The sequence below is a fragment of the Siphateles boraxobius genome, unplaced genomic scaffold (genome assembly GCF_051911475.1).
Source record: "Siphateles boraxobius isolate OS27281-9 unplaced genomic scaffold, OSU_SipBor_1 19, whole genome shotgun sequence".
Classification (NCBI taxonomy): Eukaryota; Metazoa; Chordata; class Actinopteri; order Cypriniformes; family Leuciscidae; genus Siphateles; species Siphateles boraxobius.
In genome coordinates this window covers 25,021,681-25,049,662 of record NW_027508799.1, presented here as the reverse complement: position 1 = coordinate 25,049,662, position 27,982 = coordinate 25,021,681, and the positions used below count along the sequence as shown (strand labels likewise).

At 37.1% G+C, this 27,982-nt stretch overlaps 1 protein-coding gene and 1 long non-coding RNA gene across 16 annotated transcripts in view; one reads left to right on the top strand and one right to left on the bottom strand.

The window, feature by feature from the left end:
* Positions 1-127: 127 nt before the first annotated feature.
* LOC143741934 (uncharacterized) overlaps positions 128-27,982 on the bottom strand; it is a 47,543-nt gene continuing 19,688 nt past the window's right edge. Inside the window, exons 3-8 of one of the 4 annotated variants that reach the window (XR_013205285.1) lie at positions 24,166-24,274; positions 23,861-24,062; positions 10,807-11,015; positions 8,612-8,797; positions 8,272-8,504; positions 128-1,352 (exon numbers count right to left, since the gene is read on the bottom strand). This is a non-coding gene — a long non-coding RNA (uncharacterized LOC143741934). Of the gene's footprint in view, positions 1,353-6,460; positions 7,381-8,271; positions 8,505-8,611; positions 8,798-10,806; positions 11,016-23,860; positions 24,063-24,165; positions 24,275-27,982 lie in introns of those variants that run through there. The other 3 variants (XR_013205283.1, XR_013205284.1, XR_013205286.1) reach the window with 3 other exon arrangements.
* abcc9 (ATP-binding cassette, sub-family C (CFTR/MRP), member 9) overlaps positions 2,514-27,982 on the top strand; it is a 36,906-nt gene continuing 11,437 nt past the window's right edge. For 2 of the 12 annotated variants that reach the window (XM_077234486.1, XM_077234485.1), the window contains exons 1-32: positions 2,514-2,732; positions 3,931-4,204; positions 5,493-5,661; positions 6,649-6,790; positions 6,874-6,995; positions 7,243-7,409; positions 8,278-8,520; positions 8,640-8,825; positions 10,826-10,996; positions 11,712-11,867; positions 11,958-12,092; positions 12,178-12,340; positions 12,527-12,567; positions 12,654-12,796; positions 12,871-12,985; positions 15,011-15,112; positions 16,459-16,531; positions 17,456-17,561; positions 20,045-20,083; positions 20,271-20,306; positions 20,875-20,976; positions 22,733-22,817; positions 22,983-23,063; positions 23,867-24,004; positions 24,182-24,307; positions 24,953-25,052; positions 25,127-25,407; positions 25,501-25,652; positions 25,757-25,826; positions 26,026-26,183; positions 27,298-27,390; positions 27,827-27,929. In XM_077234486.1, coding sequence (XP_077090601.1) covers positions 5,514-5,661; positions 6,649-6,790; positions 6,874-6,995; positions 7,243-7,409; positions 8,278-8,520; positions 8,640-8,825; positions 10,826-10,996; positions 11,712-11,867; positions 11,958-12,092; positions 12,178-12,340; positions 12,527-12,567; positions 12,654-12,796; positions 12,871-12,985; positions 15,011-15,112; positions 16,459-16,531; positions 17,456-17,561; positions 20,045-20,083; positions 20,271-20,306; positions 20,875-20,976; positions 22,733-22,817; positions 22,983-23,063; positions 23,867-24,004; positions 24,182-24,307; positions 24,953-25,052; positions 25,127-25,407; positions 25,501-25,652; positions 25,757-25,826; positions 26,026-26,183; positions 27,298-27,390; positions 27,827-27,929 — 3,777 coding nt within the window. In that variant the 5' untranslated portion in view covers positions 2,514-2,732; positions 3,931-4,204; positions 5,493-5,513. Of the gene's footprint in view, positions 2,733-3,930; positions 4,205-5,492; positions 5,662-6,648; positions 6,791-6,873; positions 6,996-7,242; positions 7,410-8,277; positions 8,521-8,636; positions 8,826-10,825; positions 10,997-11,711; positions 11,868-11,957; positions 12,093-12,177; positions 12,341-12,526; positions 12,568-12,653; positions 12,797-12,870; positions 12,986-15,010; positions 15,113-16,458; positions 16,532-17,455; positions 17,562-20,044; positions 20,084-20,270; positions 20,307-20,874; positions 20,977-22,732; positions 22,818-22,982; positions 23,064-23,866; positions 24,005-24,181; positions 24,308-24,952; positions 25,053-25,126; positions 25,408-25,500; positions 25,653-25,756; positions 25,827-26,025; positions 26,184-27,297; positions 27,391-27,826; positions 27,930-27,982 lie in introns of all 12 variants that reach the window. The other 10 variants (XM_077234484.1, XM_077234483.1, XM_077234489.1 and 7 more) reach the window with 6 other exon arrangements.

The following is a 27,982-nucleotide window of genomic DNA, read 5'->3' as shown; positions in this document are numbered from 1 at the left end:
TTTCTAACCACCTCAAGGAACCCAGCACACTGAGCCAAGTGACAACACTGAGTCAGCTCAAGCGTTACATTATAGCTGAAGTAAACCATCACTTTCTTTCTTTGATTTCACAAGCAACTCAAGGAAAGACATCATCATTTTCCATTTATTTAGTTATATGACATAAAAGATAAGCTTCATTTCCTGTGGATGTCCCTTTCATAAAGGTCTAGATGTCATAAATGTCCTAGACCCAGAATTAATGTCAGCACCGAGGTTAGGATTCTCCATGTGCTATAGGTTCTCCCCAGAAACTAATTTTCTAAATGTCAAGCCTGCTGGAAAATCCATCTTATGCTGGCTGTTTTGGAACATAGAAGCCGGCTTCTAGCTGGTTGAAACTCGTCATTAGCTAGTTCAAGCTACATTTACATTTACATTTATTCATTTAGCTGACGCTTTTATCCAAAGCGACTTACAATTGCTATATATGTCAGAGGTCGCACGCCTCTGGAGCAACTGGAGTTAAGTGTCTTGCTCAGGGACACATTGGTGTCTCGCAGTGGATTCGAACCCAGGTCTCTCACATGTGTCTTATCCACTGCACCATCACCACCCCATGTGTGCTAGTTATTATAGTTGGTTATAATAATATAGTAGCTAGTTATTATTAGTTGGATAAAGCTTAATTAGCTAGTCCACGCTGGTATTTAACTGGTCCAAGCTGGTCCTCAGCTTGTCAAAGCTAGTCATTAGTTTGTTAAAGCTGGTCATTAGCTGGTTTAATCTGGTCATTAGCTGGTTTAAACTGGTCATTAGCTGGTTTAATCTGGTTTAAGGTGGTCATTAGCTGGTTTAATCTGGTCATTAGCTGATCCATGCTGCTCCTTAGTTTATTCCAAGCTGGCAATTAGCTGGTTCAAGCAAGTAATTTGGGTCCAAACTGGTCAATTGATGCATGGTCCAAAATAGCATTAAAATACATTTAAATGCATTACATTTGTAATAGAAGACATACAACAACTCTTACAACACAAATATCACAAATTGAACATTGGGATATAGGCTATACTTTTTTAGATAGGCTAATTATAGTGAAATAATTACAGATTCAAGGGGAAAATAGGAATAACTTAATTGTCTCTATGCTTAATGTCTCATTGATGACGCACGCCACATGCATACGTGTGGAAACCGCCGATTCTCAGCTTAGTTATGGGAAACTGAAACTTTCTCAAAGAAGTTGTGTTTGACCCCCTGGCCTCCAGAATCATTCAGCCTCAAATGCACCACTCTGTCCCCAGTCACAGCACCTCGTCCCAGGCTCTGGGTGTCACCACAGGGCCTTTGATGGCTCACACATGGGCTGCATCCTGTAGTGGGGGAGAGGCTGGGTTAGGACTGATCCCTTCTGGTCTCTAGGGAAACACAGGGGAAGTGACTGTTTGCACACACACGCTTACACACAAACACTTTCCATAATCCCCATACAAACTCAGCGCTTCTTCAACCTCTCACACACCCTCACTTCCCTCAGTCATATACATGCGCATTCACCCTGCAGCAGTTCTCATCACACTTTAGTCTCCAAACCATCTGTGACCTTTGAGTTCGGTCCCTCTGGAATGGAGGTCCTGCTTCCCATGAAGTCCCAGCATCAGTCAGTCATTGGCTTTGAAGATCCTTAACATTTTGCACATGCCAACATTTTGGACATGTACCCCAGTGGTCAACATTTTCATTTTGCTTTGCTAAAGCCTAAAAAACGTAACAGACTATTGTGATTAATCTAATGAAATTTTCAGTTAATTTATAAGGAAAGTAAACTAACAAATGTGTTTATAAATCAGGATGACATTTGTCTCATATGTGCTACTTCGCACATCTTTTTTTTCTAAAATTAACACAAACCATGTATGGTTTGGTATTGATAATGTGGCTGTGGGAGACAAAAAAAGGATTTTCATTAGTTATTTTTTGCTGTTTTATTTGTGATAGTTGGATGTTTAAAAAGACAGATAGATAGATAGATAGATAGATAGATAGATAGATAGATAGATAGATAGATAGATAGATAGATAGATAGATAGATAGATAGATAGATAGATAGATAGATAGATAGATAGATAGATAGATAGATAGATAGAATTTGTTGCAAAACTACAAACGTGAATAAAAAACTACAACTCCCACGAGACTGTTCTTCCCTGAGGAATAGAAACGCATGAGCTGATATGGTTAATATTTTGGAGGGTCATTAAAAGAAAAGCATGCAGCAAACTAAGAGGAAACTGCATTGAGAATACAATCCAGAACGGCTGTTTTTAGATTTTATTGCCACTGGGTCCTGAGTCCAGGAAATCTACACACCCCCCGGCCCTATATGAATGAAATCATTATGCATCATTTTCAGTTGCTTATGTGGCGTAATGTACCACATTTTAATTTATTTTAGCTACCAAGCCACCAGTAAACCCTCTTTAGTTTATTGAGTACAATGCACCTGCCACTGAATCTTCGGTATGGTCCCGTTATTCTAAATGTGACCTACATCAGGAGGAGACACGCTCGTGCACGGGCATCCCTCCTTTATATCTGACGCCATAGCAACGCTATGCAGAAGCCCTGATGCGCGCTTTTTCAATACCGAAAGAACACGGAGATACAACAACCATCGTGTTCAGTGTCTATCTGATGTCGGAGCGGGTTGACGGCAAGTATCGATGACAAAAACTACAATCGGAGGCATCTGGGTGAGTGTGTCCGCAACCTTGGTGCATTAGCCTACATCTTAAATTCATTCATTCAAATCCCAAAGGTTGATGAATGACGCTCACTGCTTGGTCTTATTTGCAATGGCCTTCTATGGACATGTTATTGGTACGTTGCATTATAATTGTATTTTGACGCTCTCTCGTATTTTCATAAACTGAATAGGCTAACATGAATTTGTCACTGGTCTCCTGTAGAGATATGCGGTTTTGTAAAACATCCAAACAAGGTTAAATCGAGATTAAATTTCATTTAGTTTCTTTGTCAGGTAAACTTGTTTTACCGAGGCAACAGCAATTTGACTTCGGTGTAGCTATTACAGTAGACGACACTGTACAGTGTATAGCCTACTCAAAAACGTGGTAACAAATTATGAACGATATTACACATAGGCTATCTTTTTATTGAGTAAGTAACATCTAACGAGTTCCTTAAAAGTGAATCATGTCAAATGAGCAAAAATTATACTAAATAACAATTTGTTATTGTAATAAAGTAACTCTAGAAACATTAGACCGTATCATCTTAAAGAGTTATATGCTATTGTTTATGTTTTGACAGTTTATTAATAAGTATCTCTTTTTTATAATGTACACGGATAGGAACATGCATGTGCACATAAACACTCCTGGGGCCAAAAAATAAAAAAAATTAATAGAGCAATGACATCCACAAGAAAAGAAAATTCTAAACATGATGAGAAACTGCAAAACATTCAAAGATGCTACCATAACCATTCATGCCCCTGTGCATGCTGGGAAAAGCACTATTCTGGAAACTGAGTGAACAAAAGGTGTACTTGGACAGGATGTGGTTGTAAAATGTAACTGTTTATGGACATTATGTTGGACTCACTTAATAAAATATTCATTAGGAATTAATCAGAAATAATGATTTTTTAATTGTTTTTTGTTACATTTTTTAAAATTAGCCTATATATACATAAAAACAATAAAAAACAAAATAATTTATATTATACCTATTAAATAACATCATTACATCTACAGATTCACAGAATAATTAGAATTTTTAGTAAATATTTGAAATGTAAAATAAGGATTTATTTATTCAATCAATTTTGTATCCTATTTATATAACATACATTTTCTTTCATAAAAAAAACACGCTTTTTGATCTGTCTCAACTCTTGTCTTTTCCACTCTCCCTCTGCTTACCTAGACATCACGTTTGGGCATCACCCCTGTGTAGGCAGGCATCTCACAAGCTTTTGAGACACATCCACAGTGTCACAGTCGATCTCTATTTTCTCAGGACGGTCCATATTCATGCCAACATTCCTGTTCAAGTTTGGAAATACGATCCAAGAGCAAGAGGGAGAGCGAGACCATGAGCAGCTGATACTCCGCAGCTAAAAATAATATTCCCTGTGAATTACTCTCTCTAACACCAGGCAACAGGCATGAAAAGCTGCTAAAGCAGAGCAATAACTCCGGTAAGTGATTGTTTAATAATCATATATGACTGTCACTGTGGGTTTTACTATTTTATGTATATTCATGCCAATTAAAAGTTGAGAAAAGGCAACGTGAGGCTGTCAATGAGCATGTGGAAGGATTTGAAAGTGATGTAAAGCGATGAGTATAATGAGTTTGCTACAGGAGACTGTTCTATTTAATGCACTTGCCATGAGTATTTACTTTGTAATTCACGTCATTTCATATCAAACAAAACCTAGCAATGCATTTTTGCTCACTATAACACACATTGTTTGTTAATATTATCAAGAAGACCATACATGAGTTTTAAGTCCTATAATATCTTACATTTTCACTAAGCTATTGTTATAAATCTATGGTGAGAAGACATATCAGTAGCTTAATAAAATCTGTTTTATTTTACATGGAGGTTCGCCTCCTGGTGTTGTGATCACGTGACCAGCTGAATGCTACTATCTTTTTTGGTAGCCCCTTTTATCGGATACTTTTGGCTGCAGAAACAATTATGCATTATTGAATGCTTTCACAGCATATAGCATTATATACTATTATTGGCATTTATTTTTTAAAAAAAATCACGTTCACGCCGATAAGTGTCCATTTAAAATGAAAGGCAAATATCATTTCAGTCATATATACATAAATAAAATATATATTTTTCTTCCACATTATATATATATATATATATATATATATATATATATATATATGTGTGTGTGTGTGTGTGTGTGTGTGTGTGTGTGTGTGTGTGTGTGTGTGTTATCATGATGATATAATGTACACATAATATAGATATTTTAATATAGTTTAAAAATGTTAAAAATAATTAAAATAGGTTTGTCAAAAAGAATCATTTTTTGCACAAAAAAACACTTTGATGGGCCACCGGAGGACATACAGCATGCAAGCTTCAATCTACCAGAGTATATTCGGCACAAGCAAACATTACTGCTTGTGATGTTGTATAATGCAGCTCTCCTGAATGAGAAATTAAACTTTTTTTTGGTAAATGAGATGGCTGATGGGTACAGGCACTGCAGGGTTTGTTAATCTTGCTCTTAAACTGATTGGCAGCAGTGGATCAATGTAGTCAAATACTATGCCAGAGCTCATAATCAATAATAACTACAGGAATATTGCTTTCAGTGCTGTCAGTGTGGGCTCGAATCTAAGTAAGGTTAAATGCACACTTGATTTGTTTTTATAACATGTTTTTTTACATTCTTCTTTGAATGTTCAAATCTAACATCAACTTTTTCTTCTTTTTTTTTAAATCATGCCCAGGCTCCTTTAGACACAGGTGACATGGCCTTGTCTTTCTGTGGGAACGACAGGGGTAGTAATGCCTACAGTGTGGACAATGGAGTCCTGGACAATGGCTGCTTCGTGGACGCCCTCAACCTTGTCCCTCATGTATTTCTTCTCTTCATCACCTTCCCTATCCTCTTCATTGGTATGAATGCCCTTGTCTTTTATCCCTGTTCGACAACCATGCACTTGCTTTGCAGTTTGTGAAACTGAATTTTTTGGTTCCATTCAGAATTTAATACAGACTGTCTTTTCTAATGAATTATCCGTTAAGAAGTTAAGAAGGATTAAAAGATAATAGGTATGGTTAAACAGGGGGGGAAATATTGTGTGTGTATATATATATAGTATTATAATAACAATTATTATTTTATTATATAGATATTGTTGTTTATTTTAAATTATATAATTTCTATTTATTTGTTTTCACCAGAGTGAATGAAGCTACACAACATTAAGCTTAAACTGAGCACCTGTTGTGTGATGTGTGTTACAGTTCAGTAATAAGAAATCCTTTTCATGTCATTCCAATTCAACTTCCCGTGGAGTGTAGCCAATTCAGTTCCAATTCCAACTCACAAATTGCAAGGATGTCGATTCTTAAATTGTGGCGCCCTGGTTGTTTATGACATCCGTCATGTCATCAGAAGCTGTGGGACCTAGACACGGTCAGATCTACTTGGGCCAATTCATTATCTGTATCGGTTCCCCTAAGAGCCTTTACTTAAAAGAAAACCTTGGAAAAATCCTTTACGCTGACGCCGTAATGGTGTCACTGCCATTTCTCATTCGGTCTGTAAGCATTATACCCTATCTCATAATAAAAAAATGTTTCCTATAGAAGAATTATTACACTATTAGCCAAAGAAAGGAAAACAACAAATGAACGAAGACAGGCGGAGACGGATACAAAGTGCTGATTAACAAACGTCTAGGAAAAAGTAATTGTTAACTGTATGTTATATTAGATGCACAAAGGAATAATAAAATGATACAATTATAAAACAAGTTTCATGCTGCCAGACATGTTCACAAGTCTCTGATGTCTGCCAGACTCTCAACATGTGGTTCAGATAATACATTTGAAAATAAAGATATGTTGAAGTGATGGAAGGCATGTTTTTGTGTCCAGGCTGGGGTAGCCAGAGTTCAAAAGTCCAGATCCACCATAACACCTGGCTGCACTTCCCAGGCCACAACCTGCGCTGGATCCTCACCTTCACACTGCTGTTTGTGCATGTGTGCGAGATCGCAGAGGGAATCGTCTCCAATACGTGGGTTTCAATTCATTTGTGCGTTTATGACCGACCGCTATGCAGTTATGTTTATGTCTCTTTGTATGAATGGATTATTTCAGGCAGATGGAGTCCAATCACTTGCACCTCTTCATGCCAGCGCTGATGGGCTTCATAGCGGCGACGACATCAGTCGTATATTATCACAATATAGAAACAGCCAATTTCCCCAAACTGCTGCTTGGTAAGTCAATGGCCGTTTCACTATTCAAATGTGATGCTGGCAGTTAATACTGAGTGTGGTTGTTTCATTACTTACATAACTTACAACAGTTGGTCCGGGTCCTCTAATTTACATAAACCACTTTCATTCTGTCTGTTGCTTGGCAACAGGTAATTGTCGATCCATATTTTTAGCTATTATCAAATTTAGTTTCTGTCTTTGGGATTCTATATGAGAATGAGACCTAACCTCAGAAATACTTTCACAGCTTTATTTATTTACTGGATTCTGGCTTTCATCACCAAGATGATAAAGTTATGGAAGTTTGCAGAGGCGAGCTTGGGGGTGCAACATCTCCGTTTCTGTATCACAGCTTTGCTCGTGGTCCTGTACGGCCTGCTCATGGCTGTCGAAATCAACGTTATCAGAGTCAGAGTGAGTTCATCTAGGGTCACATGGCAAATTGATTTATTTTTATTTCTTATTTTGTATTAATTGCATTAATTTTTTTTTTTTTTTTTTTAAATGATATGCCTCTAATTTGATCCACTAATGTTATTTTATTTCTATTGTTATTTCTATATTCCCTTTATTGTATCCACGAATTTCCATCATTCCATTATTATTAATTTCCATTGTTTTATTTTATTTTATTTATTATATTTTATTAAATTTTTTATTTGATCCACCAATTTGGGCAAATTTTTATTTAATTTTATATATTTTTTCATATTCCTTTTATTTGATCCACTAATTTAATTCAATTTAATTTTTCATCCACTATCATAAGGCAGAATTTTAATTTATTTTATTTTATTCATGTATCTATATGCCTCTAATTTGATCCACTAATTTTATTTTATTCTATTATTTTTCTATATTCCTTTTATTTGATCAACTAATTTAAGGCAGATTATTTTCTTTTCTTTTCTTTTTCAGATTATTTTATTTTTTCTATATGCCTCTAATTTGATCCATTTATTTAAGGCAGAGTATTGTTCAAAAAAATGTATTGTATACCGTTTTAGAATTGTAAAAAGCTGAAAAAACAGCTCGGACTGGCACAGATTTCTATAATGTTCCAAGTTGGTTTGTGCTGGTCTAGCTGATACTGTATATAGTCATGCTGTTCACCATCAAATCTATCTGCTTGACCAACATCCTTTCTGGTTGACCAAGTTAGTCTAGCTGTTTAAGTAGTTAGAGTGAACATGAAATCAAAATCCAACATCCAAAACACAGGTGAGTAATTGTACATTGCACTAACAAGCCACCGGTATTTTCATTTTTGTCTTACCTGCAGAAGTACGTGTTCTTTGCAAACCCCCAGAGGGTGAAGCCCCCAGAAGACTTGCAGGACTTGGGCGTCCGATTCCTCCAGCCATTCGTCAACCTTCTCTCCAAGGCAACATATTGGTGGATGAACCCGCTCATCATTGGAGCCCATAAGAGACCCATTGAGCTGAAGAAGATTGGCAAACTTCCTATCGCAATGAGGGCTTTGACCAACTATCTGCGTCTGAAGGATTCCTATGAGGAACAGAGGGTATGTGCAGACGATCACAGGTTTAAGAGCAAACATTATCATTAATAATCTGATGACATACAGCAGTAATGAAGTCTTGGTTAACCAGTACCTCGTTGCTTATCAAATTTTGACAGCAGAACACAGAGGACCCAGAAAAATCCCCATCCATCTGGAAATCCATGTACCGGGCCTTTGGGGGGTCAATCCTCCTCAGCAGCACTTTCCGGTACATGGCGGACCTGCTGGGCTTTGCTGGGCCGCTCTGCATCTCTGGGATTGTGGAACACCTGAATAACTCAACAGAGATTGACAAGACGAATAAGGTGTGTGTTTCGTCCCATTCTGGAGTGCTTGTCTCATGTGTGTCGCCATCTTATCAGTATGGTTAGTGTCGCTATTCAAGGTATAGTGAGAATAGAAAACTGTTGTCAAAAAACGTTTGTCTTGTTTTCCAGTACAAATTTCTAAACATTCAAGATACATTTCAAAATACTGCACATTTACCTGAGAAGCAAAAATTTACTAGAACAATCACAAGAGATCTTAATAATATTTAATGGACCTGAGTTAAGCATAAACTAACAATGCTTTAATTATTTATTAAGTAACGGTCGTTAACAGACATAAATACTGTAACAAATGTATTTCTCTGTTAATGTTAATTAATGTAAAAACTAATGGGGCTTCATAGAAAAGTGTTACCAAAAAATTAAGAAAACACGGCTTAATAAGTAATTTTGCTTCTCAATCTTCATTTGCACTGGAAAACAAGACAAAAATACTAAGAAAGAAAATATTTTTTGCTTTGGTTATTTTTTTCAACCAGAAATTGTTGTAAACGAAAAGGGCAATTCGAGAGTAAAAACGATGGTCAATCCCAAATACATACCGGAGTGATGATAAAACTGGGAAATGGAGTGAAAAAGACAACTACGCAACTAATGTAATGGAAATATATCATAATCCAGTCACTGTCCCACAGCACTATGATATTATCTCATTTACTTTGGAGCCCATTCCTAACGTGCCTTGTTAAATCATTTAGGTTGTTGTTCAAATAACTGTCAATTAAATGATTTGCTGCAGATATTGGGATACTGGTTATGCTACTAATTAGACTGTATTTATTTTTTCTGAGTGCAACGTGGCAGTATTGTAGAGAATGATCTACAATCTGATGTCTTGTTTTGCCTTGCCCTTTATCACTTCCTGAGTGATGTCACAGAGGCGTCATTAATGAGAGAACCGTATGTCATCGCCTTGAGATGACAGCATTTATTAGATTTCACATAGTGTGTTCTCCCTGCTCAGATGACCATGATGCGCCTGAAAATACACTCTCATGAGGTTTAGATAAGGATGATATCACTGCATTTTTTTTTTGTCATGATGTCTGCAGACAAGTGTCCACATACATTTTGTTTTAATTTTGAACAATACACACACTACTGTTCGAAAGAGAAAAATCAAGGGCGCATTGAACCGATAAAAAGACACTCTTACAAAAAAGTCTATTTGAAAAAATTGTGTTCTATTAAACTTTCTATTTATAAAAATATTAAGCAGTACAACCATTTTTTAACATTGATAATTATAAGAAATGTTTCTTCAGCACCAAATGAGCATATATGAATGATTTCTGAAGGATCATGTAAATGAAGCCTGCTGAAAATTCTGATTTGCAATATTTGAAATAATTTAAACTATATTAATACAGAAAACAGTTATTTTAAATTGTAATAATATTTCAAAATATTGCTGTTTTATTGTACACAAAGAAATTTGGTAAGCATAAGAGAGTTCCTTCAAAGACATTTAATAATCTTACCAGCCCTAATCTTACCAGCCCAAACTTTTGAACAGCCGTGTATGTGTTATTTTATAATGTATAATTGTAATTTGTTATTAAAATACATAAATAATATATAATTATAATTAGAACATGATAACATTAAAAAAATACAAATAAAATAAAAATTCTTGAAAAAGAAAAGTGCTGATGCTTTGACATTTTGTGTTCAATGCAACGACATTTATGCAGTTTTAAGTGTGCCTTAAATGTCCAAATACTTTTTGGAGTCACTGTATATGTGTGTGAGTGACAAAATGAAGCCAAAACAGACATGCATATCTGTGTGACATGGAAAATTCCCCACTCACATCACACTCTCTCTCACACACGTTGCTGCCAGCGACACGGTTTAAGTGACTCCTTCTCTTTATTTTAGTGTGTGCTTGTATATGACATCATGAGGGCTGAAATGCCAAAGTGTTGTTATGCATTATGTGTGTGTGTGATCATACTCTGTTTATGTCCTGTCAGACAGGGAACATGACTTTCGGGGTTTACTTCATGTCTTCCACTGAGCTGCTGCAGAATACGTCGGTTCTAGCTGTTCTGCTGTTCCTGGCACTCGTGCTGCAGAGAACATTCCTGCAGGCCTCCTACTACGTCACAATAGAAACCGGCATTAACCTGCGCGGGGCACTGCTTGTAAGTTTTGTAGAGTTTACTGGAAGTCAAACATGGAGAGATTTATATTTATTTTCATATTCATCAGCATGTACTGCTCATTTCAAGTTGTATTGTGTAATACAAAAATTATGTATACAACAAATTCTTACCTTACTAGGAAAGTGAATTATATTCTATTTTATTTAGCTTTTTCCTGTTCAAATCTATTCTACTCTACTTTGTCCCATTATTCTTTTCTACTCAACTTCAACCAATATTTTGTCTTTTATTCTTCATACTTGCTTCTATTGAATTTTTTTCAGTTCATTCTATGCTATTCTATTCTACATCATTCTGTTCAATTCAATTATACTTTCAATTATTCTATTCTGTTCTATTCTATTAGGCTTTGTCCTATTTTGTTCTATTCTATTCTGCTGTCCTATTTATTTTATTATATTACTGTCAGTGTTGTTATTGTTAACTAAAACTAAAACTACTAAAAGTTTTTGTTAATTGGAATGAAGTTGAAATAAAATAAATTGAAATTGGTAAAAAATATAAATTGAACTTAAACTATTTTAAGTTAGTTTAAGTTGAGGTACTTAAATTGCTTAAACTAAAATTCAAAAAAATTAAGCTAAATAGAAATATAAAAAAAGCTGACAAAAATAATCACATAAAGATAAAATAACAAGAAAAAAAAAACAAGAAAACATTTTTTGTGATTCACGTGTTGGATCTCATCCTCTAGGCGATGATCTACAATAAAATACTGCGTCTCTCTACATCAAACATGTCCATGGGAGAGATGACGCTCGGCCAGATCAACAATCTTGTTGCCATAGAAACCAATCAGCTCATGTGGTTTCTCTTCTTATGCCCCAACCTGTGGGCCATGCCAGTTCAGGTATTTCATAGCGAAAACACTTCTGAAGCTGATAAATCACCAGCATCTGTGTCCCCAAACAAAAAAAAACCATCTTATTTCTGTTCTTAGATCATTATGGGAGTGATCCTGCTATATTATTTGTTGGGTGACAGCGCGTTGATAGGGGCCGGTGTCATTTTGCTGCTTGCCCCAGTTCAGTACCTCATCGCTACCAAGTTGGCAGACACACAGAAGAGCACACTGGTGAGTTTCACCTACACTTTTGTGCATGTGCGAGTTGTCAACACACCAACAAGCTCATGTTTGTGACTTCTAAATATTTCCTCAGGACTACTCCACAGACCGTCTTAAAAAGACAACAGAGATCTTGAAAGGAATAAAGCTCCTGAAGCTCTATGCATGGGAGAACATCTTCTGTGACCGTGTGGAAGAGACTCGAGGAAAAGAACTGACCAGTCTCAAGACTTTCGCTCTCTACACATCAATGTCCAGTATGACAAGCTCCTCCTTCCATCCTATGCCCCGCCCACATGCATAAACCCCTCCCCTTGTTATTACCCCACCCCAATCCATATTCTCATATTGTTTAACTTTCTGAATCAGGGCTATTTGGTTCTAATTTGGTTCTTTGGTTTGTTGTTCAAGAAAAATAGTTCTGTCCCTCTTTATCTCCACAGTATTTTTGAATGCCGCCATCCCCATTGCTGCAGTTTTGGCGGTAAGATATTCATCATTACAGGATTCAATCAATTGTATTTTATCCAACATGTAGACCATATGTTATCTTGTATTTTGTTTTTGTAGACCTTTGTCACACACGCCTATATTGAAGAGGTCAGGCTCAGTCCAGCTAAGGCGTTTGCCTCTTTGGCTCTATTCCACATTCTGGTCACGCCACTCTTCCTGTTGTCCACGGTGGTCAGGTTTGCCGTCAAGGCCCTTGTTAGGTATGTCGCTAACTCCAACATTACTTCATATTGGCTTCTCTGTAAGGATATGATCATCTGATTTGTATCTGCAGTGTACAGAAGCTCAGCGAGTTCCTGCAAAGTGACGAGATTGGAGATGACAGCTGGAGAAACGGAGATATGTCCATGCCTCTAGAGGTCGGAAAGAAATACAAATACCAAGGGGATGTGAGTGTTCACACGCAAATTTGCCCCTTAAAAGTGTGGTCACATTTACAATTGTTCGGCTACATTTATGGGCGAAATCCAGTCATTTCTTGTAGAAATCAATGCAATCTGGAATTTCAAGATTTCTCCACGTAGATACTGTATTGGGTTCAAGTTTGTCAATGAATGGTGAATTGAACCCATTTTACTAGTTGTGAAATCTACCATTGTTTGCGAATTGTCACAAGTGAAATCCTGTCATTTCAATAGGAATCCACATAATCTGGAATTTCGTGTGAGTGCGAAAGATTTTCCATGCAGATTTCGCAGTTGGTCCCACGGATTCGCCATGTGTTGACTAACAAAATGCTGCTTGGTTTGAAATTGAACTGTGTGAGGTGTGCTTCATACATCGCTATTAACTATAGACAATGGACTATTAATTTTGCTAATGTGACTGCACCTTAACACATTTTGCAATACTCATAAACAATTCCAAGCCTTAACGTTTAGTAGAGCTTTATGAGGAACAAGAAGCACCTAAACTAGCTGGGTTGCAATGTGATAATCTCACTTTTATATTCTTTAGCGTTTTGGAACATATTTGGCATCAGAGTATCTTTTTCATGAAGTTTAAAAATGGATAGAATGTTCTTGGATCAGTTTTAGGGGTGAAAAATGATATGTTGATTAACTGGGACTTTCCCTGCCCTGTAACTGAACAAGAGAATCAAATTAATATTAATGTTTATAACTTCTTCTCTCACTGGATTTTTTTCACCAAACACTGAGAACATACAAGATAAGTGGCCAAAGTTCTCCATTTGGGTTAGCAAGAGCTAGAAGTAAAGTAGAGAAAAAAGTAAAGTAAAGTAAAAATCATTTCAATTGTTACAATGTATTTTAATTTTTTTTCACAATTTCTGATTAAAATGCAGGGGTGTTTTCAGTGATTTTAGCATGTTGCAATGCAGTTGCTTGGGCAATTCTGTGTGGTTGAATAATGGTTTGATTTTGAATAATGGTTGGGGATTTTTTACACGTTGTATTGTCTGCCAGCTGAAAATCCTCAATTTGATAGCTCTTTTTTGACATTTCATTACATCATTTCAACAGTTGAGTTTCTCACTAACCAGGGGTGCTTTTCTAAATAGAGCAACTGTGGCATCAAATATTTTCTTGTATTTGTGTAGATATAGTATAGATAAAAACAGTGATTCAAACTGAGATAATCGAGCCCGTTCTCATCCTTTGGCGGCATATGTGACGCCATATGACAAAACGGCGAAATACTACGCACATGGCACCCTTTAGCGTGAATATAACACGCGAACCCAAGGCGTCATAAAGTTGACTGGCATCCTTTAGCGTGAATATGAGACGCAGACCCTACCCCACACCTAAACCTACCCATCACAGTGCGTGTTATATTGACGATAAAGGGTGCCATGTGCGTAGTATTTCGCCGTTTTGTCATATGGCGTCACATTTGACGCCAAAGGATGAGAATGCGTTAGATAATCACACTCTTTATGACCTCCAATAACAGCAAACATGAGACTCCACATGATCATGTCTCTAGAGACAACTCTCCCACGTTTAGGGCGCTGAAACGGGAGCTGGTCATTCCTCAGCCAGCATAGCTAAGATCTCATAAAAGCGTTGAAGAGAAGCTTCTCTTTTTGGTCAGTGCAGTGTGTGTCCCTCAGCTGTTCTCTGAGAGAAGGACAAATATAAGACAGAACTATAACTACCCGTCCCCTGAGAGGAGGAGAGCTGGAGCAAGGGGTGAAGGAAAGGGAGGGAACGAGAGATTAAGTCTAAGGATGGAAATATATACTTTGACAGGAAGAAGAAGGAAGGGGGTCCAGGAGGGGAAATGGTGTTAAGCTGGGAAAATGACTTGGCTAGATGCAAGCGTGAACTCATGTTCCTAGTTTTTGGTTATGGCAGCAGCTTTTGAAAGTCATATGTTGTTTGCTGACCCAAAATGACAATTCCTTAAGTTTTCCCTTAATCTCTCTTTTTCTCTTTATCATGGTATAGACAAAGGCGATCAACAGGAAGGGACGTTATCGTATGGATAACTACGAGCAGCCTATGCGCAGGCAGCTGCGGCCCACGGAGACCGAAGATGTCGCTGTACAGGTCAGATGTCACTATCCTCGCCAAAAACCCCATCAGCACTGATTCTCAGGCACTTCTCGCTCGCAGAGACGTGCGAAAGTTCATTAAGAGAGTTTAGGGTCTGCATGTTCTCATCCAGACGCCAGTAACCTTTAAGTCACGGCCAATAGGTTGTTTTACTCCTACTCTGCTAGAGGAAGTGTTTAAACCCCGTTTTTTTAAAAAAAAACACACACACACACACAGGTTTTTTTTTCCTGAGGATTTTCTTTCCTTTCTCAGCTGGTTTAAAACCCCCCATATGGGGTTTGTGACAGTTTCTCAGACATGGTGGTTTGGGTTCAGCTTTCCTCTGAGTGCAGTTTGGGATTCTCACGAGAAGAAAAGCCAGGACTAAAAATCAGAAGAACATTAATTTAAGTGTTTATTTTTTTTGGTTTCGCCTCTGTCTCTCGGTCCCTGGAGGGTCCACTTCCTTCACCATCCCTCTGGACTAGCGGTGGGAATCGTAAATTTAATGATTCTGGTTGTGATTCTGATCGGACACAATGATTCGGATTCCTTAACAACTGCATTAATGATTCTTTTTTTTAATTTTGAAGAACAATTAATGGACAATGACTGGAAAACTGGAAAGAGTTCCTATAACCCTAAACTTAGTAACTACACTTAAAAAATAAAATAATAACATAAAATCACATAAGTTAATTGATGACTCTTATACATGGCTGACGGCGAATGCCATGACGACTTCTATGTCTAAAGTAGTTCTGATGCATATATTTATGAGGTAAGAATGAGGGCTTTGTAAAAGTATTTAACGGTTCCGATTTTGGGATGAATAAGTAATGGAATCATTTGGTTCGCTGGAATCATCAATGTCGCTGGTTCTTATCTAACGAGTCTAGTAAACACACATATACACAGATCCTCATGGATTCTCCCACAGTGACCTACTGTCACATCCACTCACTTTGTTATGAATATGGGCTAATCTACTCTGACATTTACACTCCTTCACTTCAGTCATTCTCAACCATTACTCCCATTTTACTCTTTCTCTCTCTCGCTCTCTTGTTCTCACAGATGCTTTTGATCGTTCAGCGTTCTCCCATTTCCCAGTATGCTGTTCTGGTCTACTGTGCTGCTCTATTGGATGGGATTGTTATCATTATTATAAATAAACATTTGGAAAATAGAATTCTGAAAACTTCCAGAAGATGTAAATGTCTTCAGACAGAAGTAGTTTGTACGCGCAGAGATGAAAAGATCATATCACATGAGTTCTGTTTTGTGCTGGTTTCTTTCCATCATGCTAACCCCCTTGGTTTTTGTTTATATTTGTTATTGTCTCATGTCTCATTCAGGTGAATGATGGTTTCTTCACGTGGGGAAGCAACTTGTCGACGTTGTCAGATATCAACATCCGAATCCCTACAGGTACACACTGTTTACTACTAATTTACTACTAATTTACAATCAATGCTTTGTCTTTTTTATTATGTTTTATGTTATGTTATGTAATTATAACAAATCATATATAAATGTAATAAATAAATACATTTTAAATACTCTTAGATATCTAGAGTGCTTATTTATTTATAATAAATCACCTGTAAATATAATAAATACATAAATAATCTTAAATATCTAAAGTGCTTGTAATTTATTTACACATTTATTTATTAAACAAATAATATAAAAAAAGCATAAATAAATATGATAGATATCAAGATTGCATATTTATTTATTTATAACAAATAATGCATGATAAATAAATACTCTTAGATATCCAGTTCTTGTAATGTCTGTATTTATAATAAATAACCTGTACATATAATAAATATATAAATAAATACTATTAAATATCTAAAGTGAGTTATTGTACTTATTTAAACAATAATATACAAATGTCATAAATACATACCGTAGATATCCAAAGCTTCAAAATGTTTATTTATTTATTTATCACTTAAAGTTTAACATAGTTTATTAATTTGCTTATTTATCTACCAGGAACTAGATCTATTAATGAAGATCACAATGTGATAAAAATGTGATATGTGATATAAACCAAAATGATCCAAAACGGCTCATTATTATTGGCAGGTTTTTGTTTAAAAGGTAGCCCTACACCAATTAAAAACAAATCAAGATATTGAAAAAACAAATTTTCAGTACGTAATGTCTTGGCTCAGGTTTAGTGGTTTAATAGCCTCATTATATTGAGCTGAGCACTAACTGGCTTGCCAACGAAACAGATGGGCATCTACCATTGACAGTGAACATCAACAAAACTGTCCGTAACGGCAAAACCTGTCCATATAAAACTGCGATTAACCTTCATCTCGTTTTCCTCTTCAGGTCAGCTGACCATGATTGTGGGCCAGGTGGGTTGTGGGAAATCCTCCCTGCTATTGGCTATGCTGGGGGAGATGCAGACGATCAGTGGAAAAGTCTTCTGGAGCAAGTGAGGATTAAAACATTTGCATAATTATTGTTGAAAATACTATCATGTATTATTTTGCAGAAGTGTTTCTGAACATTATGGACTGGCATTAAAACTCAAAGGGGCCAAATTCCTGCCTGTTGTGACCTCCTAAAGCAGTTGAAAGTTTGTGTTTATGTAGCAGAAAACAGGGGAGTACATCTACATGCCAGACTCATCAGATGCTAATCAAAGTTTTCATCTGTACAAACACACATGCACAAAAATATCCCACTGTGAATCGCGTCCGCTATTATGATGTATGTACCATGGTGTACATACACAGATGTGTGTGAGGACCGTCTTACTCTTGTGTGTTAGTGTATGTGTGTCTTACTCTATGCATTACTCATTACACTGGCTCTGTGTATTTTTTCTATCTTTCTTCTGTCTTTTTCTCCCACGTGTCATTCTGTCCTCTGCGTTATCAGCACACAAGGGAAATACTTTTCTTTCTGTGAATATCTCCATCTCCATGCTGGGGATGGTCTCTGATTAGCATTTGTAAGCAAAGCCAAGCAGATCCACATGCTAAATATTTATATACATTTACAATTGCTCCGAAATTATATTAACGTAAGTCACATTTTAAAATGTGATTTGAATTAGATAACTAAATGCTAAACCATCTAAATGCTTTTGCATCTGAAAACATTTTCTCATGACTAATCAAAGTTTTCAGAGCCATTTTGTTTTGCGATTACTTTTAACCAGCTGGTCCAAATATTATTTTTAGTGGATAAAATAGGTGGTACTAGTGCAGTGCAGTAAACTTAATTTAAATGCTAAAAACCAGGATGCAAACTGAAATCAGATTATTTTTCCCCCTCTCGATAATTTTTTTTTTTTTTTTTTGAAGAAAATACAGAATCAGAATCTTGGCAGTCACAATATGAATTGGGGTTAATCAATTTAATTTAATATATCAGCACTATTGGTTTCTGTTAATAAAAAGTTTGAAAACAATAGGCGTTGTCATTATTACAGCAGAAATACCAGAGGAAATCTTAGTTGTTTAAATTCCTAAGTTTGTAGTCCTTGTATTTTTTTATCTAATGCAGTGGCATTCATACATTTTAACTGTGGCTTACAGTAAAATAATTATGACAATTCTCTATAATAATGAGAATTCAGTCAGCATTTACTCAACCTCATGTCATTCTAATCCAAACATTTCTAAATTTCTTCTGTGGAACACAAAAGAAGATATTTAAAAAATGTCCATGCAATGAAAGTTAATGGGGCCCAGTGTTGTTTTGAACCCCAGTGACTTTTATTTTATGGACAATTGCAAAATTCTTTTTGGGGCCCCTGTAATTGTACAGTTTATATTTGCATTCAGTTCACAATAATATGGGGGAAAACTAATTTGTTAAAGTGCCCCTATTATGCCAATTTAAAGGTTCCTAATTTTGTTTTTGGAGGTCTTCTACAACAGGCTTATATATATCCAAGGTAAAAAAAAAAACACAACACTGTAATTTTCTGATAATTTACGTTGCAGCATCACCACTTTTCGTACGGTTCAAAGGATCCAGTCTCCCTAAACCCCTCCTTTCAGAGAGATACTCTGCTCTGATTGGTCAGATTGAACAGTCTGTCGCTTAGCATGCAAGTCAGAAATAGAACGGCCATTACTGTATCTGAATTTCAGCTCTGAGGCTTTCAGAGATTTGTATACACAGTTATACGAAGAGTAATGATGGAGTTGGTTTTACTGTATCAATTCCAGCCCTATTCATCATCCTTTGGAAGTGCATGGAAAGCGGTTCTGATTTTGCAGTGCAGAAAACAGCGTATTCTCGACATGTCGACAGCACAAAACAAACTTATCCAGGCCTCAGCTACAACTACAGTGTTTGTGGGCTGGTCAAAGTAGACGTTATTTGAGGGCAGCCAATGAAGACTATTTGCGGGCATTATGCAAATTTGTTACAAACCTACGTAGGTTCGTGCAGGAAGTAAGACTGGAGTTACTCACGACTCGTTTCAGGAAATTCAGAATCAGTTCTTTCTTTTAACTTTGCAGAACTTTTACATTCACAAACAGCTATATAGCACACTACATAAAAAGTAATAACTGAAAAAGTATAATAAGAGCACTTTAAGACAATTTGCAATACTGAATTAAACTGTGTTTTGATACAAGTTGTGAATTCAGTCTCAGTATGTCAGGCACTGCTGTCTTTGCTAACAGTGCAATGAATGAGTTTTCCAGTTTCAGGTTCTCTAATGACAATGACATTGCTCTCCATTTAAAATATAATATTAAGATATTACTAAAACTAAAAGTTTGTGGAGACCAGTTATAGTTTAAAATATCTCTCTTTGTTATCCACCTCATGAGGAGAGTCTGTCAGTGTTCTTACAGAACGGCATGTGTCCTGATGCACAACTAACGCTGGTCACGTGTGTGTGTGTGTTTGTTTCTCTGTGTCCTCTTCCCCAATGGTGCGCTAAATCAGGATGCCTGATTGTGAGATACTCTTCGATGGGAACATAAGGTATTTCACCAGAGGTCTTCACATGCTTACATGCCACACAGTGACCTCTATAAACATCTATAAACCAAAACATAAACATGGCAAAAAAATGGCCAACATTAGTCAAATTCAAATGGCCTAGTCTAAAGATTCTTGGTTTGCCAACTGCTAACTAGCAGTGTTGATGTTCCATAATGTCGATTTGCAGCGGGCACGATACAGAGCTGTCTGATGAAGATCGGAGGTACACCCATTTGCGAACTCTTTCAGCAGATGTGCCCTCATTCCCCCCCTTCCCCCATGCATTAATTTACAAATCCCTTCCTTTACATGTCTCTGGCTTCGATAAAATGGTTGGTGTTGTTTGTTTTTGTGAGATGTGCAGTGCAAAGTGTTTAAAAATGCCGGGAGTCTTCACCTCTCTTGGACTCACTGGGGGTTTCTTGTACAGATATTGATTTCGGACAATATTTAGATAAGTTAAAGCTGGACCCCTCCAATGGAAAGAACAACAGATCTGTTTTGTCAAACAAGAGGCTGTTCTCGAGATCATGAGGTTTACTTTTTGGTTTTGTAGCGATTAAAACTGCTGTCTCTGAATAAGAAAGGACAGGAGAAAATGTTGTAAAACATACATCAGCTTTCACAGTGAAGGTCTCCCTGCATTTAAGCTTTAATCTCATCATTAACCAGGTTTTGTTCCTTCATTTCATAGCAGAAACATTAGTGTTTGCTGTGATGGGTGTTTTTCCACATTTCCAGCTTATCAATTCTTTCCTTCTCCCTCTCTTTCTCGACCTGTCATGGCTCAGTAAAAACAGGTACTCCGTGGCCTACGCAACGCAGAAGTCATGGCTGCTGAACGCCACCGTAGAGGAAAACATTACGTTTGGAAGTCCTTTCAATAAACAGAGGTGAGCTCAAAAGATCTCTAAATGTCACTGTAGAAAATGCCATTATGTTAGAACAACTTCTTTGTTATCTATTTAACTTGTTACAATAATTTCAGTCAACTCTATTTAATCAGAACTCTGTTTTTTTTTTCATTCTAATTAAATTCAGCATAAAATCTAAATTGACAGTTGACAGCATGGTCTTATTCTGAATGATTCATTGGTGAATAATTCATTCTCCCCAAATTGTCATAAATGTTTTAATCAAAATAATAGCTTGCTTTTCCTTTGAAATGACATCACTTAGGCCATGTGGGATATTAGTTTCATTGTTTGCATCAGTAGAACATTTGTTTTAAGTTGTGCATGACACAACATTCCTCTGATGTTCCCTTAACCATTCTGCGACCATTCTCTATCATTACATAACTGTTTTAGCATTCTGATACTATCACGGGTGTGGTGCGGGCTGAAGAAGAGGCAGAGTCAAAAGGCTCCGATTGAAACATTTACTAATAACTCTCAGACAGATACAGGGAAGACGGTTACTCACACACAAAACACTGAAACAAGAACCGACAAGGGCTAACTGAACAGAAGGAACCTAAATACAGATACAACAGTATTGTTGCAGTGTTGTTGCAGTATTCACACCATGAATAGCAGCTAAATTAATAAATGTAAATGTAAATGTAAATGTAGATACAAATCAAACAATAACAAGGTGATCACAGGTGACACGGATGATGAAGACGATGAACAGGTGGGTAATTGAGGGAGTGAGTTCAGGTGTGAGGACACGAGGGATTCTGGGAAGTGCAGTGGAGACGAAGACAGAGTGGTGCAGACGAAGACTGTGACAGATACAGCATGCCTCCTTTTCACCATCCAATTAACCTCCAATGGATCAAAACAAGTCCTATTTTTCTTTTCTTTTTTCTCACCGAATATCCCTTTTTAATCAGAAACATACAAGGGAAGCCTAGTACTTCAAAGCTTTACTGTAGAAAACGCCATTATGTTAGAACAACATTTTTGTGTATCTATTTGTTTATTTATTTTTGACTTATGAGTTTTAACTTGAATGTGTTTATCATAAAATCAACATAATCTCAAAATTGACCTTATTTTCCTCCTTAAAGCATGTTTCTGCATTGTGAACAATTCGTTGGTGCACATTTTTCCTAAAAAAGGCATCATGTCTTTAATCAAAATAATAATTAGAAATTATGTCACTTAGGCCGTATGGGATATTAGTTTTTGTTGTGCTTCTCAGCAGAACCCACAACGTCCCCCTAACATTCCCTTAACCTTTCAGCAATCGTGCTGTAACAATACATAAATGGTTAAGCATTCTGATAAAGAATGCCCACTTTTCACCATCCAAACCAGCCTGATAGATAAAATTATTTTCTTATTGAATTTCTTTTTTCCCTTTTTTCACTTTATGTCACAGAAATAAAAGTTGTTGTGAATGGAGATTATAATTGACTTTAGAGACAAAATTATGTGAACTTGCCATTGTGGCTTGTAGCTTTAACAGCACTTTGATTTTAAATCAGTCAGCACTTACAATGACGTTTTCAAGTTTAGTGGGTTGATTTTTTTTTTTTACAGCATGCAGGGCTAGACCTCAACTATAATAAAACTCTCTGTGGAAACTCCGGGTCATGACATTGTTCGTTTTCACTCCCTCAAGATCTCATGTTCAAGATTCCTACCCTTTGGTTTTTGAGGAAACATTCTTATATTTTTAAACTCTAACTCTCTCGGACAGATACAAAGCGGTGATTGATGCCTGCTCGCTTCAACCAGATATCGACCTCCTTCCTTTTGGAGACCAGACTGAAATCGGAGAGCGGGTAAGAAAGGACAGCTCACTGTGTCTGGGCTTGAGACCAGCTCTCTGACCTCAGCTGCCGTGATACTAATCAAATAAAAACGTGTTATTGAGACTACCATGATGTTACAATATGTCATCAGAATCAAAAGTGTTTAATTTGTGTTTGTGTGTTGTAATCCTACAGGGTATTAATCTCAGTGGTGGTCAGAGACAACGGATCTGTGTGGCCAGAGCTCTGTACCAGAACACCAACATAGTTTTCCTGGTAGGAACCAACTTTTCCAATACAGATAACTTTCCGATAGTGTCTTACCTCCACCCTCCAAAAGTGATATGCCACACGTCTGAGATGTTATGAATGACCGCAGCTTTTAATTCAATTTCAGAGGTACTCCCAGAAGAGATTTCTTAACTGACACATGATAGCACAGGGTACATTGTGGCAGTAATAGCATAGAACACAGTTAAGTGTAAGGGCTGTTATTGGATTACTATACATAACTACACACCCTTCTGGACAGGATCATGAATTCATTCCTTTCCTATTACCATTCCTTGGAATGACGTTATGTCTCACATCCTAGAAAGTCAATAGGGTTGATTTAGTGTCATTTTGGGTCAATTGGGAGGTGATTTAAGAAAATATATAGCGCATTTAATTACTATTGAAATAGTTGCTCTCTGCTTTTGAATGGCTTTCTGAACTGATCATTTTCAGAGATGGTAATTTTGTATTGACGCTCTTAAAAAGGGTTCTTTATTGGTCTCTATGGTTCCATAAGGAAACGCTAACATCCTTGGAACCATGGAAAGGTTCTTTATAATGGAAAACAGCTGTTTAGGTTCTTTGGAGAATTCAAAATATTTCTTCTATACAGAAAATTCCCTTTTGGAACCTTTATTTTTAAGAGTTTAATGTTGTCTCAAGTTGAAACAAACATCAAGCAAAGCTGAATTAACCCTGGTTTCTTATATTAAATAGGGGTTCATAAATGTCTAGATTTGTTTCTGCAGTCTCATATTGAATTGAATTTGAGTTAACCTGGTTTTGGGTTTGCTTACCTATAGGATGACCCGTTCTCTGCCCTGGACATCCACCTCAGTGATCATCTGATGCAGGAGGGGATACTCAAGTTCCTTCAGGATGACAAACGGACATTGGTCTTGGTCACTCATAAGCTGCAGTACCTCATCCATGCTGACTGGGTAACTGCTTTGCTGGTTGATGACCTTGAATATTTTGAGGCTGGTTCTTCATGATACTCTGAAAAAGGGGAATGTCTTAATGAATTAAATATGAATTACTTCATCCTACTTTTAGAGTAAAGGCAATAACCAAAAACAAATGGCTTTAGACTCTGTCTTACTTTATTTGTGTGGTAGATAATAGCCATGAAGGACGGTTCAGTGCTGAGAGAGGGGACATTAAAGGATATCCAGACTCATGATGTGGAACTCTATGAGCACTGGAAGACCCTGATGAACAGACATGACCAAGAGCTTGAAAAGGTCCTTCACCTTTAAATCAATGAAATTCCTAATGAATTTTTTTTTTTTCAGTGATAATAAAAGAGAGATGAAAAAAGACACATTATGATGACAATTAAACCATTTTAAATTAGCCTGACGTCGTCATACTCAGATTCTAGTCAGAATGTGTATCTGATAGCTTCATTGTAGCCTGGTTAAAACCAGAACCTTCTCAGTCGTAACTGCGTTAGTGTCTGGGGAAGGTTCATTCACAGCTCATTTCCAAAGGTGCATCACCAACGGACGTCGCTCAAATGCCTCTGTAAGCAATTGCGTAGACCTTAAAACCAGAAAATCAGATCGATCCCCATCTTGTAAAGCCCGCCTCAACGTTTGTGATTGGCGCCTCGATTTGGAAAGATTGAAAATGAGCTTGAATGGGCTCTTTGCCAGACTAACTTGCAGAGCAAATCTAAATTTTAAAGTCTGGGTTTTCCCAGGCTAGCTCCATTGGGCTATACAGCTCAAAATCCAAAAATCTGCAGACTGGCTAATAGTTTCACCGTTGACAACCGTTCAGACTGCAAATTGGGGCAAAAAAATCTGGGCAAAAGATTCTGTAAAAAATTAATTCTGAACAGACACCAGTTTTGAAAAAGTTGCATTTCTGTTGCATTGTTTTAGGAGACCGAACTGGAGAGTCAGACCACTCTGGAGAGGAAGACCCTGAGGAGAGCGTTCTATTCCAGAGAGGCGAAGAACCAGATTGATGACGAGGATGAAGGTAAATGTTTACAGCACAACCTTTTTCCATTTTAAAAAAACCTGTCTTGGTCACATTCTTTTTCCATGCCATAGAGGAGGAAGTGGAGGAGGATGAAGACGACAACATGTCCACCACCACTAGCCGCCGTTCTAAGATCCCATGGAAGATGTGCTGCCGTTACCTTTCCTCAGGTGGCTTCCTCATGGTCTTCCTGATGGTGTCGTCCAAGTTGGCCAAGCACTCAGTTATGGTGGCCATTGACTATTGGCTAGCAGCTTGGACGTCCTCAAACCCGCTTAACCAAATTCTTGAAGATTCTTTTGTCAACGCAACCAATTACACAAAGAATTATGATGCCACACAGATCGCAGAGGTGACGCACAACTGCTGTTTCCTTTTTGAAATGTAGTCTTTCATATACTAGTTTGTAGTTATACTAAAGTGGAGTCCTTTGCATATTTTACAGCATCGTTCCTACGTGCCGGTGTTTATTATCCTGTGCGGGGCTGCGATAGCACTCTGCCTTATAACTTCCTTAACTGTAGAGTTTCTTGGAGTAGCTGCAGCTACAAACCTCCATCATGACCTCCTCAACAAGATCATTCATGCTCCCATCAGGTACTTACTATTATGAATCCTGCTGTTATTTGAGGGGAACACAATATCTGATATCAACTAAACCAGATATGTATTTATAAATTGTTCTTTTACACCATTGTTAGATTCTTTGATGTCACCCCGCTTGGACAAATCCTGAACCGATTCTCAGCGGACACCAACATAATCGATCAGGTGAGAGAAAGACAGACAGAAAGAGATCTGTTTGAAGTGTCAAGTACGTCTCTTTCATTTTAAGCCAATTGAGACGAGCCTTGGGTTTCCACACAGACTTGTGACCTCTGTGCTACTGTAGTCAACATTATTGTATTAATGAGATGAGGAATATGGCGTATGTGTGCTAATGTGCGACTTTTTCGTTCTACCTCCACAGCACATTCCCCCGACACTAGAGTCTCTCACTCGCTCCACTCTACTCTGTCTCTCTGCAATTGGGGTCATTGCTTTCGTCACCCCTGCTTTCCTCATCGCACTGGTGCCCCTCGCTGTAGCCTTCTACTTCATCCAGAAGTACTTTCGGGTTGCTTCCAAGTAAGTAGTTCACTGAACAATGAATGAACTCAAAAGAATACTTTGATTCAGTCATGGACAGTGGTTCCGAAGGATGGAAACATGTTATCTCTACTTTGTATAGAATAAACTTGAATTGAGTAAATCCAACTCAACTTAGACATGTCAAAATAACTTGATTGAATAAAGTTCATTAATCAAAATGTCATAATTTGGTCTGGCAAAAATGATAGACTTCTCTCTGGTGACGAATGATAGACTTCTCTAATACTTCAGTTAATTTAAACCCTGCTCTTTTCTTACAGTCGACAGCAATCTCGTATTTGTTTTTTGAGTGCAATGCCCACATCTCAAAATCCAATCAACAATCAATAAATATAGAACCCTGCTCCAAATTTTTCCTTTTTACACTCCGATGTTCACCACAAGATGGAAAAAAATGGCTTTCGCTACACATCTTTAAAGCAACTTGCGTTCTTGTTAGCATGTTCTCTCACCCCCTTAAAAAAACCAGTATGTTTTGAATACAAATATACCAACAATACCAATACTCTCCCTATCCAGTCCTGTGCAAAGTATGATGGCAAGTGGAAATTTCCCAGTTTTTACAATGCTACTTTAACAAAAATAATTGTAACTTAACTAACTAGCTCCAAGACGAGTCACAACCTAACATTAGATTTAAAGGAAACATAATAAATAAAATGATAAAATGAATTTCATGAAGCATTGTAAATGATGCAACTAAATCTTTTTGTTCTGTCTTTTATCATATTTTCTCTTCATGCACTGCATGAAGAGAACACTGCTTGTCAAGTAACTACTACCTTTAGCCAATGTCACAAATTAACATTGTCTGTAGTGTAACACTTCACCTGAAATTTGACTATTAAAAAAATCTAAAAAGTTTAAATCCCAGTATTACAAAAGCATATACCATTGTTTAGCAAACTTGGAGCTCATGATAGTTCTGTCTTGCAATGTTTATTCAGTAATCGCTAAAATCAGTTTTGCAATGAAGATTTTGAAAGACATTTTTACTTTTACTTGACTTTATTGACTCTCTCTCTCTCTCTCTCTCTCTCTCTCTATCCCTCTATCTCTCTGTCTGCTGTTTTTTCTTTTTCTCCTTCAGAGATCTGCAAGATCTCGATGACTCCACTCAACTGCCTCTTCTCTGTCATTTCTCTGAGACTGCAGAAGGCCTCACCACCATCCGAGCATTCAGGTCAGTGAATCTAGACTTTTCTGAAAGCACATGACTGTTTGAATAACCCACATTTTCTCTTTTTCTCTGTTCCCCTGACTGTAAGCAGAACTAAGCAGTTGCATATGAGTGACAATAGAATTAATTGTGTCTTTGTGATACAAAACCATTTTTGTGCAATATTAGCCGTGCAGAATTGATGCAGTCTCAGTGGCTCCAGGACATTTCTTATAAACACATGGTGAACATTTAACCATCCTTGACTTAAAGTAATCCGAAAAGAAACATTAAAATATTAAGCTTTTATCTCCTCTGTTAAGTCTCAAGAGTGTTTACATGAATGAATTGAACACACTCATCCTTCACAGCTGTGTTGCTGTTTAGCTGTAGTCGGTCACGGTTCTGTATCACGCACTAAATGGTTTTGACTCACATAGTAAAAGGTCTCTGTTTCCAGGCATGAGGCTCGCTTTAAGCAGCGGATGTTGGAGCTAACTGACACCAACAACACAGCCTACCTATTTCTCTCTGCTGCCAACCGGTGGCTAGAGGTCAGAACTGTAAGTAAAGTGCCACATGCTGATGATCGCCTTGAGTTTTTAGATTTCAGAGG